General features: G+C 40.2%; 1 protein-coding gene across 3 annotated transcripts in view; it reads right to left on the bottom strand.

Moving 5' to 3' along the window:
- TLL2 (tolloid like 2) overlaps positions 1-17,462 on the bottom strand; it is a 148,383-nt gene that overhangs the window by 57,487 nt on the left and 73,434 nt on the right. For 2 of the 3 annotated variants that reach the window (XM_047761818.1, XM_047761819.1), the window contains 2 exons: positions 4,946-5,101; positions 2,042-2,159 (listed from right to left, as the gene is read on the bottom strand). In XM_047761818.1, coding sequence (XP_047617774.1) covers positions 2,042-2,159; positions 4,946-5,101 — 274 coding nt within the window. Of the gene's footprint in view, positions 1-2,041; positions 2,160-3,334; positions 3,432-4,945; positions 5,102-17,462 lie in introns of those variants that run through there. The other variant, XM_047761820.1, reaches the window with a different exon arrangement.

Consider the following 17,462-nt stretch of genomic DNA (forward strand, 5'->3'; position numbering starts at 1 on the left):
ACATTCTTTAGATAAACCTTCTTGGCAGCCTATCCTGTCCTTATACCGCTGGGTTCTTTGTGCCAACATTTTAGTAAGGATTTGGCATGGCTATTCATAAGTTAGATGAGTCTATAATTTTCTTTTTCTGGTGCCATCTTTTTCACTCTGGGGTGGCAATGCTGTGATAGTTCCTAAAAAGTAAATAGGAAAAAAAACCCACATAAAAAAAGTCCCAGAATAATCTGTTTTTTGAAGTTTTGAAAGAATTCACCTGTGAAACTCCAGATTTGGTGCTGTGGGGGAGAAAGTTTTTCCTTCAATCTTTCAGTTTCTTTCAAAGCTACTGGTCTGTGCAAGCAGTTTATATTTACCCTGAAGTCATACACATTATTCAGATTTCTACATTTCTTGCCCTAGAGTTTTGTAAAGTACTCTTTTATGATTCTGTTGAATCTGTCGTTATTTTCCCCATTTTTATTTCTGATTTTGTATTTTTCTGAACTGTCACTTTTTTGTCTTAGATTAATAAGTAGTTTGTCTATAGCTTTTTTTTAATTCAAAGAATTCACACTTTATTAGTCCTATAATGTGTTACCCTGTCCATTTTCTTGTGCTCTCATTAGGTTTATTTTGTTGTGGTGGTGGGGTTCATGTATTTATCTATTTTGCTGACTTCTTTGAATTGAATATTTCATTGTCATTCTTAGTTAATGACGTGGATATTTGAGGCTGTAGGTTTCCCTCTGGATATAGCTTTACCCATATCTCTTCCATTTTGAATTGTAGGGCTTTCATTATTCTAGACAGCTTGTAATTTTAATCCTGACTTCTTTATGACCTAAGTGTTAAAAAAAGGAAGCTTTTAACTTATCAAGTAATGCAGGAGTCTTTATTCTATTTTTGCTGTTATTGTTATGTCATCATGTCCAGTTTCACTGCTTTGAAATCAGAGAATATGTTAATGTTACTTCTGCCTTTAGAATTCATTTAGGTGTTCTTAATACTTAATAGATGGGCAATGTCTATAAATGTTCAATAGGCACTTTAAAAATGTGTTATCGGGTTACAGAATGTGATAGACCCACAGGATCAACTCTACTAATTGTATTTTTCCAGTCTTCTTCAAATCTCTACCTTTTTTTTTTTTTTGGTAGACTTGACATTGATGTACTTGGGTTGCCAGAAATGAAATAAAGTCTTCTGCTGTGGTGTTTCTGTTGATTTCCCCTTGAAATCCCTGGAGTTTGTTTTATGACTCTTAATGCTATGCTATTTGGTGCATAAAGATTTATGACTGTTATATTCTCATTGTAGCCTGTACTCTTTCTCATTATAAAGTGTCCCACTTTTTTTTTTTAACACTTTCTGAGCTTAAAAACAGAGTCAAAAATGACAAAAAGCCTTGTCTACAGCTAGAATTGTGATGCCAGCTTTCTTTTGTTATTATTTGCCTTCTTACCTTTTCCTTTTGTAGTTTTTTGGATCATTTTCTTCAACAGTCATCTCATGTATACAGCATGTAGCTGGGTTTATGTTTTTGAACTATAATATGGGAAACTTTTTCTTTTAGTAGGAGAGTATATGAGACTTACACTTATGGGCATAACAGATAAATTTAGTCATAATTCAGTCATCTCATTATTTGTTATGTTTTCTGGAGGAAGTCTCTTAGCCCATGGAGCCCGTAAAATTTCACGCAGAATTTTGCATATATGTACATCCATCATGAGGGAGCCTATAGCTTCGTCTGATTCTCAGTGGGATCCCTGGACCCAAACTGGTTCAGGACCACTTCTCCATATGAAACATCCCTAGGTCGTTCAACTGCTCTCCTGATAGGAGATCCAGACCCCTGTCATCCTAGACTCTTCTTCTTGACCCGCCTACTTTGTCCCTGGGTTGTGAGTTCATTAAGGGCAAGAAGAATTTCTGACAAATGCTGGGCTCCTCTATGTTACAGCATATAGGAAATTGTTTTAGAGAGAAATTCGAGGCTCATGAGCTGTCTGACTTGTCTGCCTCTGATTCTGCTGAGGTGCACTTGCTTTTACTTACTTACCCACAGGTTCTGTAACTGAACACAATGAAGCTTTCTTCATCCGTCCTCTCCACGAAGGTCACACAGGTATGCTTCTCCCAGTGTCTCATGGCCTGCTTAAAAATGGCCCTCTGGCTTCCTGAAATGACAGGGCAGGTGCTCGTCACCTCACTCATGGAACCCTGCCGTCCTTAGGTGCTCACAGGTATGGTGGCTTACGACAGAGCTTGTTCCAATGATCAAAGCGTGTTTCAGTGACCCAGAATAAAATGGCACTAGGACAAAGGATTTCCCTGGCTAAGAATACAATGCGACTTTCCTGAATTACCAAAATTTAAAGAGTAGGGATTTGTGAATTGGAAGAAAGGGTAAAAATAGATTTTCAAAATGTCCCCAGCTTCCCACCTTTTTCTTTGTATTGAAAATACTTTTCTAAACTTTAAAAGATGTAACCCAAGTTATTCAATTTGGAAATTTTAGGATCTTGAAATAACTCACCAGCAATATGTTCCACCCCTTCATTTTATTTTATACCTAGGAGGGTATTTCCAGATGCTCTAGAAATTCTGTTTGCATGTACATTCATGCTACTTTTGCACTGGGGTTCAGTGTTTTCTGGGGGATCCTTAAGCCTAATTTTCCACAAGGCCTTTGAAAACAGATGAATTTCATACTTTCTCTGAGCCTTCCTTCATATTTCCCTGATGAAAAATGTGTTAAAAAGTTAGCAATAAGTAAACTGTCTAGGAGCAAGAACAAAGTAGTTGTAAACTCTACACTGATAGTTACCAATAAGTAGCCAAGAGGTATTCGTATCAAAATCTACCAACCTGAAGTAAAGAAGACTACTATGTTTTAATTTTGCTAAAAGCAATGAAAAGGATCAAGAAAAACAGTTGTTTAGGAAGTACCTAAGATGGCTGGGAGTCAGGTCTGAATTCTAGAATAACCTTGCTGCAAAAACCAACCAACCAACCAACCACTGAGAGGCTCCCATTGTAGCCTAGAAGATGGTGTGGGGTCATATTGTTGTCTTTCCAAAACATACACAGAAGCATAAAGAGTAACTTAGCTGCCCATGATGGGGGAAAATCTTGACCTATTTAGTTCAAACTGGTTATAGAGTTCTCACCAAAATAGCAATCCTACCAATTATAGAATAGTAGATACCTCTGTGTAAAGAAAGTTTGCTATATAAAATTAGCTAATTTTGATGAAAGTCATATAAATCTTTGGCCAGAAAAGCACAACAGGTCTGAAAGAACACGGTTAAGCTATCAAAGAACAAAATTAGTAGCTGATGACAATCCCTACCTTTCAATGCTTTAAGAAGGCCTCTTTCTCTGTCTTTAGGACTGGGGGCCTTGAGGGCAGGGTGATATCTTGATCATTGTCTCATCACCAGCACCTAGTTAAGGACTTGGCACTGGAGGCTCTGGGTTAACGCTGCAAGAGTGGAAGGCAACCAAGGGCATGGATGCCACCAAGAAGAGAGGGAGGGCGAGGTGGCTCCCTGGAAGGGGAGTTGCTCCATACTCTCCAGGCTCCAAGTCCCTGCGGTTAGAGTCTTCACAGTCTTTTGCTCATCAGTGGTTTTCGGTGGCTTGGCAAGTGATTAGAATATCTGCTTCAGCAAATGCCTCTCACAGTAGAAGTCACAGAACCACAGAGAGGAGACGAGCTTATACATGCCATCCACATCAAAAGTCTGGAAAATGCAGCCGCTCCCTGTGGCCTTTCACTCATGCATTCAACTAACACTGGCCACAGGCCTGCGGTGGGCGCAACTGTGATGGTCTGTTGCGAGTCCTTGTTCCAGGTGTCGGAGATAAAGAATGAAAACCAGCCAGAAAAAAGATCCCACAGTGTTTGGGCACAGACCACTTAAAAAATGAAATAATTTCAAGTAATGGGAGTACTGGAAAGATTAAAGCAGGGTGCTGGGAGCGAGAGGAGCTGGCAGAGAAAGGAGCTCCAGGGAGTCAAAGAAGGCCTTTCTGTGGTCATGTCATTCGACCTAAGACCTTAATGCTAAAAAGAAGGCAGCCAAGAGAAGATCTGGGGAAAGAACATTCCAGGTTGACAGAAGGGCAAGTTCAAGTGTGCTGAGGAGGTAATGATGGGGGCTCTAGGCTGGTGAGGCTAGAGCTCAGGGGCCAAGGAGGAGCCAAGGGGAGAGAGGGATAAAGGACTGGGCGGGAGACGGCGCAAGGGCTGCCTGGAGGAGGCTTCGAGCCCATGGTCAAAGTTGCAGTGTCATTAATAGTGATAGGATGCCATTGGATGACTTAGGTAGGTATTTTAAAGATAATGATACCAAATAATTACTAGTTACTATCTACCAGGCACTATTCTAAGTGCTTTTTCTAAATTCACTCATTTAATTCTCAAACCAGCCCTGTAAGGTAGAAAATATTATCATGCCCATTTAGAGAAGAAGGCACTGAGGCATGGAGAGGTTATGTAACTCGCCCCAGGGCATACTCCTGGTAAGTGTCACAGCCAGGATTGGGCCCAGGTGGTCTGACATGTACGTTCACAGGCCCCTCCGGTTACCCTGTGGGGTACTGATGGGGGTAGGGTTGGGGGGTTCAGGGTGCTTATCCAGGAGGAGGACAGGTAAGCCAGCATGTGTAGCGGCTCACATACGCACTGAGCAAATCCTGTCTATCCTTCAAGACCAGGGTCACACGTCACCTCCCTATGAAGCCTCAGGACCAGGTGACCAACTTTGAGGTCAAAGCCCCAACAGAGACTGCAGTGTCCCCAGGCCGAGTGCCCCAGACCCCACGGGTGCAATGACTTACAAATTGGGGCGATGGCCCCAGCATCTCCATCCCCCCTGAGTCCTTCCAGGGAGGACTCTGCCAACCTAGGGAGACAAAGCACCCAGCCCCAAAGCAGGCCTCCTCTGGAGCTACTGACCAGTGAAGTTCCCTCCGATGACGTAGGGGATGACCCCTCCCGGCCAAATCCTCTCTGTCCTTGAGGTTGTGGCTCTTCGGACCCGGGGAGAGAAGGTCTCTGCTCCAGCATGCAAGTTCCCAGGGCTCTGTGGAAGCATGGCATTCTCCTTGCCATCTGCAAGAGAGTCATGCTGCCATTTACTTTGCTTTAATTCCTCCTGGGCGCATGGTTAAGAGGATATTATCCATGAATCCACGAAAGGGAATATTCAAAGCATGTCTGCTATCGGGGATATTTGGTCTGTTGTTTGAATCTAGGTGGTAGTTTTCCAGACGAGACAAAAGCAAGTGTCCCAGGCCTATGAGAGAAGAGGATCTGGCTTGTTGGAGGCCTTGAATAAACCCCATGGGGGTCAGGGCAGCCTGTGAGCCACAAATTAAGTGGCCAGGACAACTCGGATGGAGCCAAGTTAGGGGTGTATTTTCTTCTCAGAGTCAAGGTCACTGGTGGAGAAGACCAGCCAGCCATAAGCTGAGTCGGCCACTTGCCTTGACCAAATACTGTCCACGTTGCAAATTTTGGAAATAATTTGGCCAGTATGACAAATAAAGTGAACTAGTCTGCAATGCTGGGGAAACAAATTTTTTGTAAGATAAACCTCTGGAAAATGCAGAGCCTCATAAAACTCCCCGGCTCTTCTGAATCTTTTGGCAGATCTGGACCTTTCAGGGAGGAATGTGGAAAAGAAATGGAGGGTCTATTTAAGGTTCTGAGTTCAAGGTAGGGCCCTAGAAACAGAAGAGAATAGATAAGTGTGTAGAACCATTTAAACCTGTGGCAACTTGAATCCACGTTTGTTTTATCATTTGGATAGTTTAAGGTTTTAAGTTTACTTGCTAACCCTTACTATTCTCACTTGGAGCATTTCCTCTTTTGTTTTTATGTTCTCCCCCCCCCAAAAATCAGCTTTTGTTTTGTTGATTCTTTTCATTTTCATTATTTCATTAATTTTATTCTATTTTCATGTATTTTATACAGATATTTCCTTTCTAGCTTCTTTTTTTAAAAAAAATTGAGACATAATCCACACACTATCATAGCTGCTATAATACCCCATCCTATAACAGCTCGTTTAAAGTGTACCATTTAGTGGTTTTTAGTATATTCACAAAGTTGTGCAACCATCACTGCTATAGAATTCCACATTTTCTTTACTACCAAAATAAACCCTATCATCTGTTCTCAGTCACTCCCTGCAGCCCTTGGCAACCAGGAATCCACTTTCTGTTTCTATGAATTTGCCTATTCTGGACACTTCATGTAAACGGAATCATGCAACATGGTGGCCTTTTGTCCCTGGCCTCTTTTACTTAGCATGTTTTTAAGGTTCATCCATGTTACAGCATGTCAGTACTTTGCTGCTTTTGCGGAGGAATAATAATGTGACGTGTGGGTATACCACCTTAGTTTATGCATCCTTCAGTTTGGTGGACATTGGGGTTGTTGCCACTTTTTGGCTATTGCAAATAATGCAGTTTTGAACAATAACGTACCTATTTTTGTGGGGACATATCTTTTCAGTTCTCTTGTATATGTGTCAAAGTGTGGAATTGTTGAGGCACACACCTATTCTTTGTTTAATGTTTTGGAGAACTACCAACTGTACCATTTTACATTCCCAATAATGAAGCATCGGGGTTCCAGTGTTTCTACATTCTCGCCAACACTTGTTATCATCAATCCTTTATTTTTTGCTTTTTAGGGCTGCACCCACAGCATATGGAGGTTCCCAGGCTAGGGGTTGAATCAGAGCTGTAGCTGCTGGCCTATGCCACAGCCACAGCAACGCAGGATCTGAACCATGTCTGCAGCCTACACCACAGCTTATGGCAATGCTGGATCCTTAACCCACTGAGCAAGGCCAGGGATCAAACTGTGTCCTCATGGATGCTAGTCAGATTCATTAACCGCTGAACCACAGCAGGAACTCCTATCATCAATCTTTTTGATTACAGCCATTCGAATAGGTATGAAGTAGCGTCTCATTGTGGTTCTGATTTACATTTCCCTAATGGCTAAAGATGTTGAGTATATCTTCGTGTGCTTATTAGTCATTTGTATGTCTTCTTTGGAGAAATGTCTATTCAATTCCTTTGCCCATGTCTTAATTGGATTGTCTTTTTATTGTTGGGTTATACTTTATATTTATATACTCTGGAGACCATACCATGTCAGATATGCAGTCTGCAAATATTTTCTCCAACTCTGTAGGTTGTCCTTTCATTTTTATGATAGTGTCCCTTGAAGCACAAAAGATTTTAATTTTGATGAAGTCAAATTTGTCCATTTTTTTCTTTTGATGCTTTTTGTGTCAAATATAATAAATTACAGGGGTACCTCATTTAATTGCACTTTCTTTGTTGTAATTTTTTAAATTTTTTTATTTTTATTTTTTTTACAGAATGTAGGTTTGTGGCAACCCTGAGCTGTCAAAAGATGGTTGGCATTTTTTTAGTAGTAAGGTGTTTTTTAATTAAGATATGTCCATTGTTTTTGCAGACATAATGTTTTTGCATACTCAATAGACTACAGTATAATATAAACAATACTTTCACATGCAGTGGGAAACCAAAAAAAATTGTGCAACTCACTTTATCTCAGTAGTCTGGAACTGAACCCAGGGTACTTCTGAGGCATGACTTTACAGTTTAATCCAGCCTCATACTGATTTATATCTATGTTTTCTTTCAGAGTTCTATAATTTTAGCTCTTATATTTAGACCTTTCATCATTTTGAGTTAATTTTTGTATATGGCGTGAGGTAGGGGTCTAATTTCATTTTCTGTATGCAATATCCAGTTGTAGCAGCACCATTTGATGAAAAGACTAGGTTTTCCTCCATAGAATTGTCTCAACACCCTTGTTACAAATCAGTTAGCCATCCTTTTCCAGCTTCTTGTGTTGAATGTTTGGCACATTAATTTTCAATCTTTCTTATATTCTATTTTAGCACTAAAATCTCTCTGACTTCCTCTTCACCTGCATCTCATCCTTTGACATGTACAATTCAAAGTTAGACCTTGATATATTCTGTAAGTTCCATTTGGACTTTCTTTTTTGGTCTTTGAATTGTTTAGAGGAATGACTTTTTTCCCTAAACATTTCCCCCTCTGTGTGTTTCATTGATCTCTAACATGTCTCTGTTTCAAGGATATATTCTCCAAAGCCTTTTCTGTAAAAAGTTAGACAGCAAATATTTTAAGTTTTGTGGTTAACATAGTCTCCGTTGCAATTACCCAACTCTGCTATTGTGGTATGAAAGCAGCCACAGACACTATGTAAATGAATGGGTATGGCTGTGTTCCAATAACATTTATTTGCAAAAACAGATGGCAGGCTGGATTTGGCCTTTTGGCCGTGAATGCCGGTCCATGCTCCAAGGTATCAATTCTTTGGTGTTTTGAGCCTTGTTTTGTAGCCTGATTCGTGATTGTTTTTGTAAATGTTCCATATATCCTTGAAGTAATGTGCATCAGCTTCCAAAATTGATAGTTGAAGGGTGCTACATATGTTGTTCTAATATTCTACTTACAAATATTTTTGGCTCCTTCGTGTATCTGCTACTGAGAAAAGTATTTTAAACAACCTTGAGAACTAAGATTGTGAATTGTCATCTTCCCCTTTATATTTTTCAAGGCTATCTTGGTTAAGTAATACAAATTAAGAATTATTGAATGTTCCAGCTAAATTGTTTATCATTAAACACCCTGTTCATCTGTAATAATACTCATCCATAATAAAGATTATTTTGATGGATATTAATATCACTATATCAGTTTTATTTTGATTAGGGTTTGCCTCATATAGCTTTTCTCCATCCACTTATTTTCAACCTTTTTGTGAAATTATGTTTTTTGTCTTAAATGAATCATTCAACAGGTATTATTCTGTGAGCAAATTACATTTCCCATAACATATGACAAGCTTTACAACAGTCATAATGTTAAGGTTCATTATTATTTTTTTACTATAAAGGAAAGAGTTTCCATAAATTGAAATTTTAATTGAGATAATTTTACATTCACACATAATTGTAGAAATAATACAGAGAGATTTTGGTTTCACTCTGTTGTTTTACTCTGTTTCCCTAATGGTAACATTTTATGAAACTATAGTATAACATCATAACTGGCATATGGACAACCACTGATCTCATTCAGATTTCCCCAGCCTATGTGTGTGTGTATGTGCATGTGTCTAGTTCCACACAATTTTACCACATGAGGAGATTAGCATATCCACCACCACATTCAAGATACTGAATGATTCCATTGACATAAGAAAGGATCCCTCATGTCAACATTTTCAAATCACATCTGGAGTTCCTGTCATGGCTCAGCGGTTAATGAATCTGACTAGCATCCATGAGGACACAGGTTTGATCCCTGGCCGTGCTCAGTGGGTTAAGGATCCTGTGTTGCTGTGGCTGTGGTGTAGGCCAGCAGCTACAGCTCCCATTCGACCCCTACCACCTCCCTTCCCTTCTCTCCCCAGCCCATCCCTACACTTTCAACCACTAATCTGTTCTCCATTTCAAATTTTTTTCATTTAAAGAATATTATTTATTTATTTATTTATTTATTTATTTTTTGTCTTTTGTCTTTTTTGTTGTTGTTGTTGTTGCTATTTCCTGGGCCGCTCCCGCGGCATATGGAGGTTCCCAGGCTAGGGGTTGAATCGGAGCTGTAGCCACCGGCCTATGCCAGAGCCACAGCAACGCGGGATCCGAGCCGCGTCTGCAACCTACACCACAGCTCACGGCAACGCCGGATCGTTAACCCACTGAGCAAGGGCAGGGACCGAACCCGCAACCTCATGGTTCCTAGTCGGATTCGTTAACCACTGCGCCACGACGGGAACTCCTGAAGAATATTATTTAAATGAAATCCTACAGTATATAACTTTTGGGAATTGGCTTTTCTCACTCAGTGCAATTACCTGGAGATTAATCCAAGTCATTCCATGTATCAATTTGTTTTTATTGCTGAGTAGTACTCCATGGTATGTGTGCCCTAAAATTTGTTTAACTACTCACCTGTTGAAGGACATCTGGGTTGTTCCCAGCTCTTACAAACAAAGCTGTTATGAACATTCATGTACAGGTGTTTGTGTGAAGATAAATTTGTATTTCTCTGAGATAAATACCCAAGAGTAGAACTGCTAGGTCATATCGTAATTGGGCTTACTTCTGGATTCTCTGTTCTGTTCCATTGATTGATGTGTTTATCCCTCTGCTAATATAACACTGGCTTGATTACTGTAATTTTGTACAGCCAGCCCTCTGTATCCATGAGTTTCACATCACAGATTCAACCAACTGTGGATCAAAAAGAATTTTTTAATTCCAGAAAATTCCCAAAAGCAAAACTTGAATTTGCCGTGCACTAGCAAATATATAGCATTTATACGGCACTAGGTATTATAAGTAAACTGAAGATGACTTAAAGTGTATGAGAGAATATGTGTAGTTTATACACAAATATGATGCCATTTTATATGAGACTTAAGCATCCACAGATTTTGGTATCTGCAAAGGGTCCTCGAACCCATCTCCCAAGGATACTGAGGAAGGACCATATTAAGCCTTAACATCAGGTGGAGTGATTACTCTCATTTTAGACTTCTTTTCCACAATTGTTTTAACTATGTTTCTATATAAACTTTAAAGTAAGCTTGTCTATGCCTACACAAAACTATGCTGAGATTTTTAAACTATATTAAACTATAGATCAGATTTACAAGGAGATCCTGCTGAATAGCATTGAGAACTTTGTCTAGATACTCATGTTGCAACAGAAGAAAGGCTGGGGGAAAAATGTAATTGTAATGTATACATGTAAGGATAACCTGACCCCCTTACTGTAGAGTGGGAAAATAAAAAAATAAAAATAAATAAAATAAAAATAAATAAATAAATAAATAAACTATAGATCAATGGAGAGAATTAACATTTTTATATTGCCTCTTCCTTTCAATCCATGGACATGGTATATTTCTTCATTTAAACAGGTCTTTATTTCTTTTCCTCAGCATTGTGTAATTTTCAGTACACAGATATCATACATGTATTTTTACATATATAAGTGTTTTATTTTTATTGAGTGATTATAAATGGTATTGTGTTTTTAATTTTGGTTTCTGCGCATTCATTATTAGAAATGCAAGCATTTTTAAATGATTTTTATTTTTTCCATTATAGTTGGTTTACAGTGTTCTGCCAAGTTCTATTGTACAGCAAAGTGACCCAGTCACACATATATATACATTCTTTTTCTCAAACTATCCTCCATCATGCTCCATCATAAGTGACTAGATATAGTTCCCTGTGCTATACAGCAGGATTTCATTGCTTATCCACTCCAAATGCAATAGTTTGCATCTATTAACGCCAGACTCCCAGTCCATCCCACTCCCTCCTTCTCCCCTTGGCAACCGCAAGTCTGTTCTCCAAGTCCATGAGTTTCTTTTCTGTGGAAACGTTCATTTGTGCCGTATATTAGATTCCAGATATAAGTGATATCATAAGGTATTTGTCTTTCTCTTTCTCCCTTACTTCACTCAGTATGAAAGTCTCTAGTTCCATCCATGTTGTTGCACATGGCACTATTTTGTTCTTTTTTATGGCTAAGTAGCATTCCATTGTGTATATATACCACTTGTACTTAATCCACTCATCTGTTGATGGACATTTAGGTTGTTTCCATGTCTTGGCTATTGTGAATAGAGCTGCAATGAACATATGGGTGCATGTATCTTTTTCAAGAAAAATTTTGTCTAGATATATGCCCATGAGTGGGATTGCAGGATCATATGGTAGTTCTTTTTTTTTTTTTTTTTTTTTTTTTGCCTTTTAGGGCCCCACTCAAGGCACATGGATGTTCCCAGGCTAGGGGTCTAAATTGGAGCTGTAGCCGCCAGACTACACCACAGCCACAGCAATGTCAGATCCGAGCTGCATCTGTGACCTACACCACAGCTCACAGCAACGCCAGATCCTTAACCCACTGAGTGAGGCCAGGGATCGAACCCACAACCCACAACCTGGTTCCTAGTCAGATTCATTTCCACTGCACCATGATAGTAACTCCATGGATCATATGGTAGTTCTATATTTAGTTTTCTGAGATATTTACATCTGGGAATGTAAATGTACCAATTTACATTCCCACCAACAGTGTAGGAGGGTATCCTAGAAATGCAAGCTTTTTTATTTGGGTCTTATATTCTGCCATCATGCTAAACTCATTTATTAGTTCTAAAAATTTATTTTTTGTTAGATTGTTGTAGATTCCTTGAGATATTCTACATACACATACATCCTTGCCTTGTTCCTGATCTTAGAGTATGATGTTTTTGGTAGATGCTCTTTATCAGGTTAAGATAATTTCTCCCTATTCCTAATTTGCCAAGTTTTTTGTTTGTTTGTTTGTTTTTATTTTTTTGCTATTTCTTGGGCTGCTCCCGTGGCATATGGAGGTTCCCAGGCTAGGGGTCCAATCGGAGCTGCAACCACCGGCCTACGCCAGAGCCACAGCAACGCAGGATCTGAACCGCATCTGCGACCTACATCATAGCTCACGGCAACGCCGGATCGTTAACCCACTGAGCAAGGGCAGGGACCGAACCCACAACCTCATGGTTCCTAGTCGGATTCGTTAACCACTGCGCCACGATGGGAACTCCAAGATTTTTTTATATTTACTTTCTATTTCCATTATCTCTTTTCCATTCTTTAGTGTTGCCTTCAATTTTTAACATTTATTCTTCACTTAAAATACAAAGAATGAGTGAAATAGAAAATAGATTTGAAGAAATTAGGATCTCCCTTCTCATTCTGAAAATACAAATCTCCTGAGATATTTTAATTTGTAAACAGACCTTCCAAGTTTTCATGTTGTTGTCTACTTACTTTATTAAGACCCCAAATTAGTCACTATTACTGATGATCTATATCTACCTTCATATTCATATTCCTTGGTCACTTCTACTTCTTGAATCCCAAATCTCCCTCCTGGAGATGCACCTTTTATTATTATTTCATGATGATAATAAACTCTCAGTTTGTCTTACCCTCACTCTTTATCTTCATTCACTTTTATTCTATTTTATTTTTTGTCTCTTTAGAGCTGCACCCGAGGCACCTGGGAAGTTCCCAGGTTAGGGGTAGAAACAGAACCGTAACCGCTGGCCTACACCACAGCCACAGCAATGCCAGATCAGAGCCACCTCTGCAACCTACACCATAGCTCACAGCAAGCCAGATCCTTAACCCACTGAGCGAGTCCAGGGACTGAACCTGCATCCTCATGGATACTAGTCAGATTCGTTTCCTCTGAGCCATGATGGGAACTCTCTCTCTTTTTTTTTTTAAATCCTCACTCTGGAAACAAAGATTAGAATTCTAATTTGACAGATATTTTCCCTTAGCACTTCAAAAGCAATATTTCAATGACTTTTGCTCTTCATTTTTGTCAGTGGGATATATCCTTTTAGTTTAATGGTTATTACTTCATCCATTATCTGTCTTTTGTTCCGTTTTTTTCCTTCTTTTGTTCTTTGTCTTTGGTGTTCCTCAGCAACATTGTAATTGTCTGCATGTGGATTTTTTTTAATTCTCTACTTGAAAGAGTACAATTTTAAAAATTTGACATCTTCCTTCAATTCTGGAAGATCCTAAATCCTTATCTGTTTAACCATTGCCTCCTCTTTCCCAGTCTCTACGAGCATTCTCTCATCTTCTAGATTTCCTATTGAATAGTCTCATTTTATCCTCCACGTCTCTTTCTCTCTCAGTGGCAAGATTAATATGGTTTCCTCAGATCTATTTTCTACTTCACTAATTCTCTCTTCAGTTGTGTTCAATATTTTATTTATTCCACTCCAGTTTCAATAAATATAGTTATTTCTAGAAGCCCTATTTAGTGACTTCTAAATTGATCAGTTCTCCCCCTGCTGCAACTCTAGTTTCAAATTCTTCCATTGGCTTTGTTGTCATTCTATGTACACCTATTGAATCTCCCTCAGATTGTTTTATCATTTTTACATCTTGGGCTACTAATTCTCCAATTTATTGTCTCTGCTGATTCTCCCTCATGAATTAACTTTTTGTATTTTTAATATTTGTGTTTAAAGTTCATTTTTAGGGGAGGGTACTCCTTTCTGAATGAGTCCCATATGCCCTCAATAATGAGAGTGACCCTATTTCTTCCACTTTTTTCAGGGCTCTTGGGGTTCTCTGGGCCCTAGATCAATTTTTATATTAATTTCTAAGTTTAGGGTTTCCATACATAGGAAATGTAATTTGAGAACTTATACCTGTATGAGGAACAAGGTTTGGGGTTCAATTTCTCACAGAAGATAATTTTTTGCCCCTACTTAGCACCTAGGAAAGATAGTAAGATTTACTGTCACTTCTCTCAACCACTAAGCAGAGTTTTTCCTAGCCTCTTTGTTTGGTTCGGTTTGGTTTGGTTTTTTTGTTTTGTTTTAATAAATAGGAAGCCGTTTGGAGGAGTTCATTTGATGCAAGGTCTCAGTCTCCTCTTACTACCTCACGTGAGATGAAGGCCAAATATCCTAAACCTATACAGCTGTTACGTGGGCATTAAAACACCAGCCCTGAGTACCCCAAATCCTGGCCCACTTTCAATGCCCTCTGCAGAGTTTTGTCGTAATCTGAAGCTTAGTTCTATGGGCTCATATTCCCTATCCTTTTCTAATCATGACAATTTCCCTTTCTCTTCTTTGAGTTTAACTCTGTATTTTGCATTTTTAATTTGAAGTAAGGGGAAGATTATTTTTTTTTCCTAGTAGTTCTATGTTTATAAAAGGGGTTCCTGCCAGTTCAGTTGCCAGGACCAGAAAGTTGGCACATAATACATTTTTAAACCTGAATATAATTGTCTTCCTGCTAGAATTTCTACATTAGAAGTCACACACTTGCAGCTCTTGGGATAAACCCAACCCACAGATGTGTTTTGTTTGGCCTGGGTGCTTTTGGCTCACACGGTGTTTTGTTTTCATTTTTTTTTTTTTTAATCTCACTTGAGAAGCCAACTTTTAAAAATCAAGGAATTTCGCATAAAATCCAGATTTTCTAGCTTTTCTTTAAAAATGGAAATATTTGGCAATAGCAATCCCATCTTCCATCATGTTCAACCCACAGCAGTAAAGTAGCACCTGCTCACCACAGTCAGGGCACATGTTTTCCTGGTTGCTAGAATCTATTTCCCACTTCACAGGGTCCCATCCAGCCGTTCACCCACTGACATTACCTGCTTGGCTTCTACAGATATTCTAACTTGCTCTTGCAGCCCAGGACTACAGATTGCATCCAAATTTCAAATGTGAGTTGCCCCAGTAGACTGGATGCTCCACAGGGGCAGGGACTGTGGCTGGCTTGTTCACCACTCCACTTGCATCCAGCACAGTGTCTGGTTGGTGGTGAGCATGCGGTGCTTTTGGATTCTGAATTAAAATTGATTAAAGAATGGATGAGTTATTCTAAAAATAAACAGCCCAACAGGCCCAACAATTCTGCGGCGGAAACCTCTCTAAAAATGTTGGCAGCCCTGAAGCCCTTAATGTTTAAATCCTGAGAATCATCATGTCTTAAGTAATCACAGGCAGCGATGTAGCAAGTGGAAGTTTGTTATTCATTTCCCATATGGTTTTCAACAAGTCTCTTAATTTTCCTCTGCCGCCAGCTCTCCATTGGAGAATGGGCAAAAATACTTCTCTATTTGAGGGACATCCCATGTTTCTCAGACAAGCTGTGCTACATAAACACGTGACCCAGTATTGTTTGGGCCTGTGTGCAGCATGGGAAAATCTTAAGTGCACCTGGAAAGAGACTGGGGTGTAATTTCCAGAGATGGGTTATTGAATGACAGCTTCCCTCTCGGTCCAGTGAGAAATTTAATTTGCCGAGGACTCAACACAGGAAGCATTTGCCGATTAAAAATATGTCTAAACAGATGTTCTGCTTAGCCTGGAAGAAGGATCTTAATGCAACTGTCATTATTGGATTTTCTTGGATTACTACTATCTGGAATCAGAGTCCAAATAGAAGGATGTAATTATTTATTATGGTCCAAGAGTCCTGCATTTGAAGAGGAACACAGGGCCGTCTGAAAGGATTTAACACGCTGGGGGTGGGGTGAGCTGGAGGATAAAGTCCATTTAAATGTTCTGGCTCTAGGAGTGGACCCAGTCCTCTCTGAAAAAGCAGAGTGGCCATCGCTACTCAATGTTCCGTTTCCAGCTGAAGGCACAGCCGTGCCATAAACAGAACCAGGCCTGACCCAGCCTTCTCCAGCAAGGAACTGCGGATTTTCGATTCGTCAACCTGCCCCTCCTACACTGGAAGTAAACACCCTGACAGACCAGCCTTCCGCAGAACCCCGCACCTCATGGGTGATGGGCAAACTCGCACCTTGCCTCTGGTGATTCTGAAAGGCTGGGTGAAAGGGAAGACTGTGGGTTATTGTGCACAAGGGTTCCCAAAGCTGGCTGCACCTTGGATTCAATCCAGGCACTTTAAAAAAAATTTCAGTCCCCACCCCCACCCCACCCAGGCCTTAGAATAGGATTCAAGTGGCCTGGAGGACTGTCCAGGCATCTGTGCTTTTTTAAGCCCCCCAGGTGATTTGAAAGTGCAGGGAAGTTTGACAATTGCTGGTATAACCCAAAGATTAAAAGCAAGAGACAGAGTTCCCATCGTGATGCAGTGGTTAACGAATCTGACTAGGAACCATGAGGTTACGGGTTGGATCCCTGGCCTTGGTCAGTGGGTTAAGGATCTGGCGTTGTTGTGAGCTGTGGTGTAGGTCACAGATGTGGCTTGGATCTGGAGTTGCTGTGGCTTTGGCATAGGTGGGCGGCTACAGCTCCGATTAGACCCCTAGCCTGGGAACCTCCATATGCCGAGGGTGCGGCCCTATAGAAAAAAAAAAAAGGAAAAAATAAAAGCAAGAGGCCTGGGGTCAGGGGGATTTAGGTTCAAGATAAATGCTGCCATTCACCCCCTGTGTGGCTTTAGACAAGCCATGGTCCCCTGAGCCTTCCTTCCTGCTGCTGGTTCATGGGCATCGATCCAGGCAATGAAGATCCAATGCCTGCCGTGGTAACAGCTCCATGTGAGCTGCTGTAATCGCTCTCAACGCTTCATTTGCGGACAGGCTAGAAAGAATGCCTCAAGTTTCACAGTTTACACCCAGACACACTGGCAGAAGCGACACTTGGGTTTGTGTGCTATGTGGGGCTCTGTACCCAAGTTCGTGGTGTCCCTGTTCTCTGGCACAACCCCATTCCTGTGTTATTTGCTTCAGCATAAAGCCCTTAGGGACTGTATAGAAAGTGAAAGGTCCATTCTCTTTCCTAAATATGGTTCTGGAAATCGGGCTCTACCAAAACAGTCACAGCTTCATTTGAGGAACAGTTACACACTCCATCACATTCATTCCATTATCAGCCC

Source organism: Phacochoerus africanus, chromosome 15 (assembly GCF_016906955.1).
Source record: "Phacochoerus africanus isolate WHEZ1 chromosome 15, ROS_Pafr_v1, whole genome shotgun sequence".
NCBI lineage: Eukaryota > Metazoa > Chordata > Mammalia > Artiodactyla > Suidae > Phacochoerus > Phacochoerus africanus.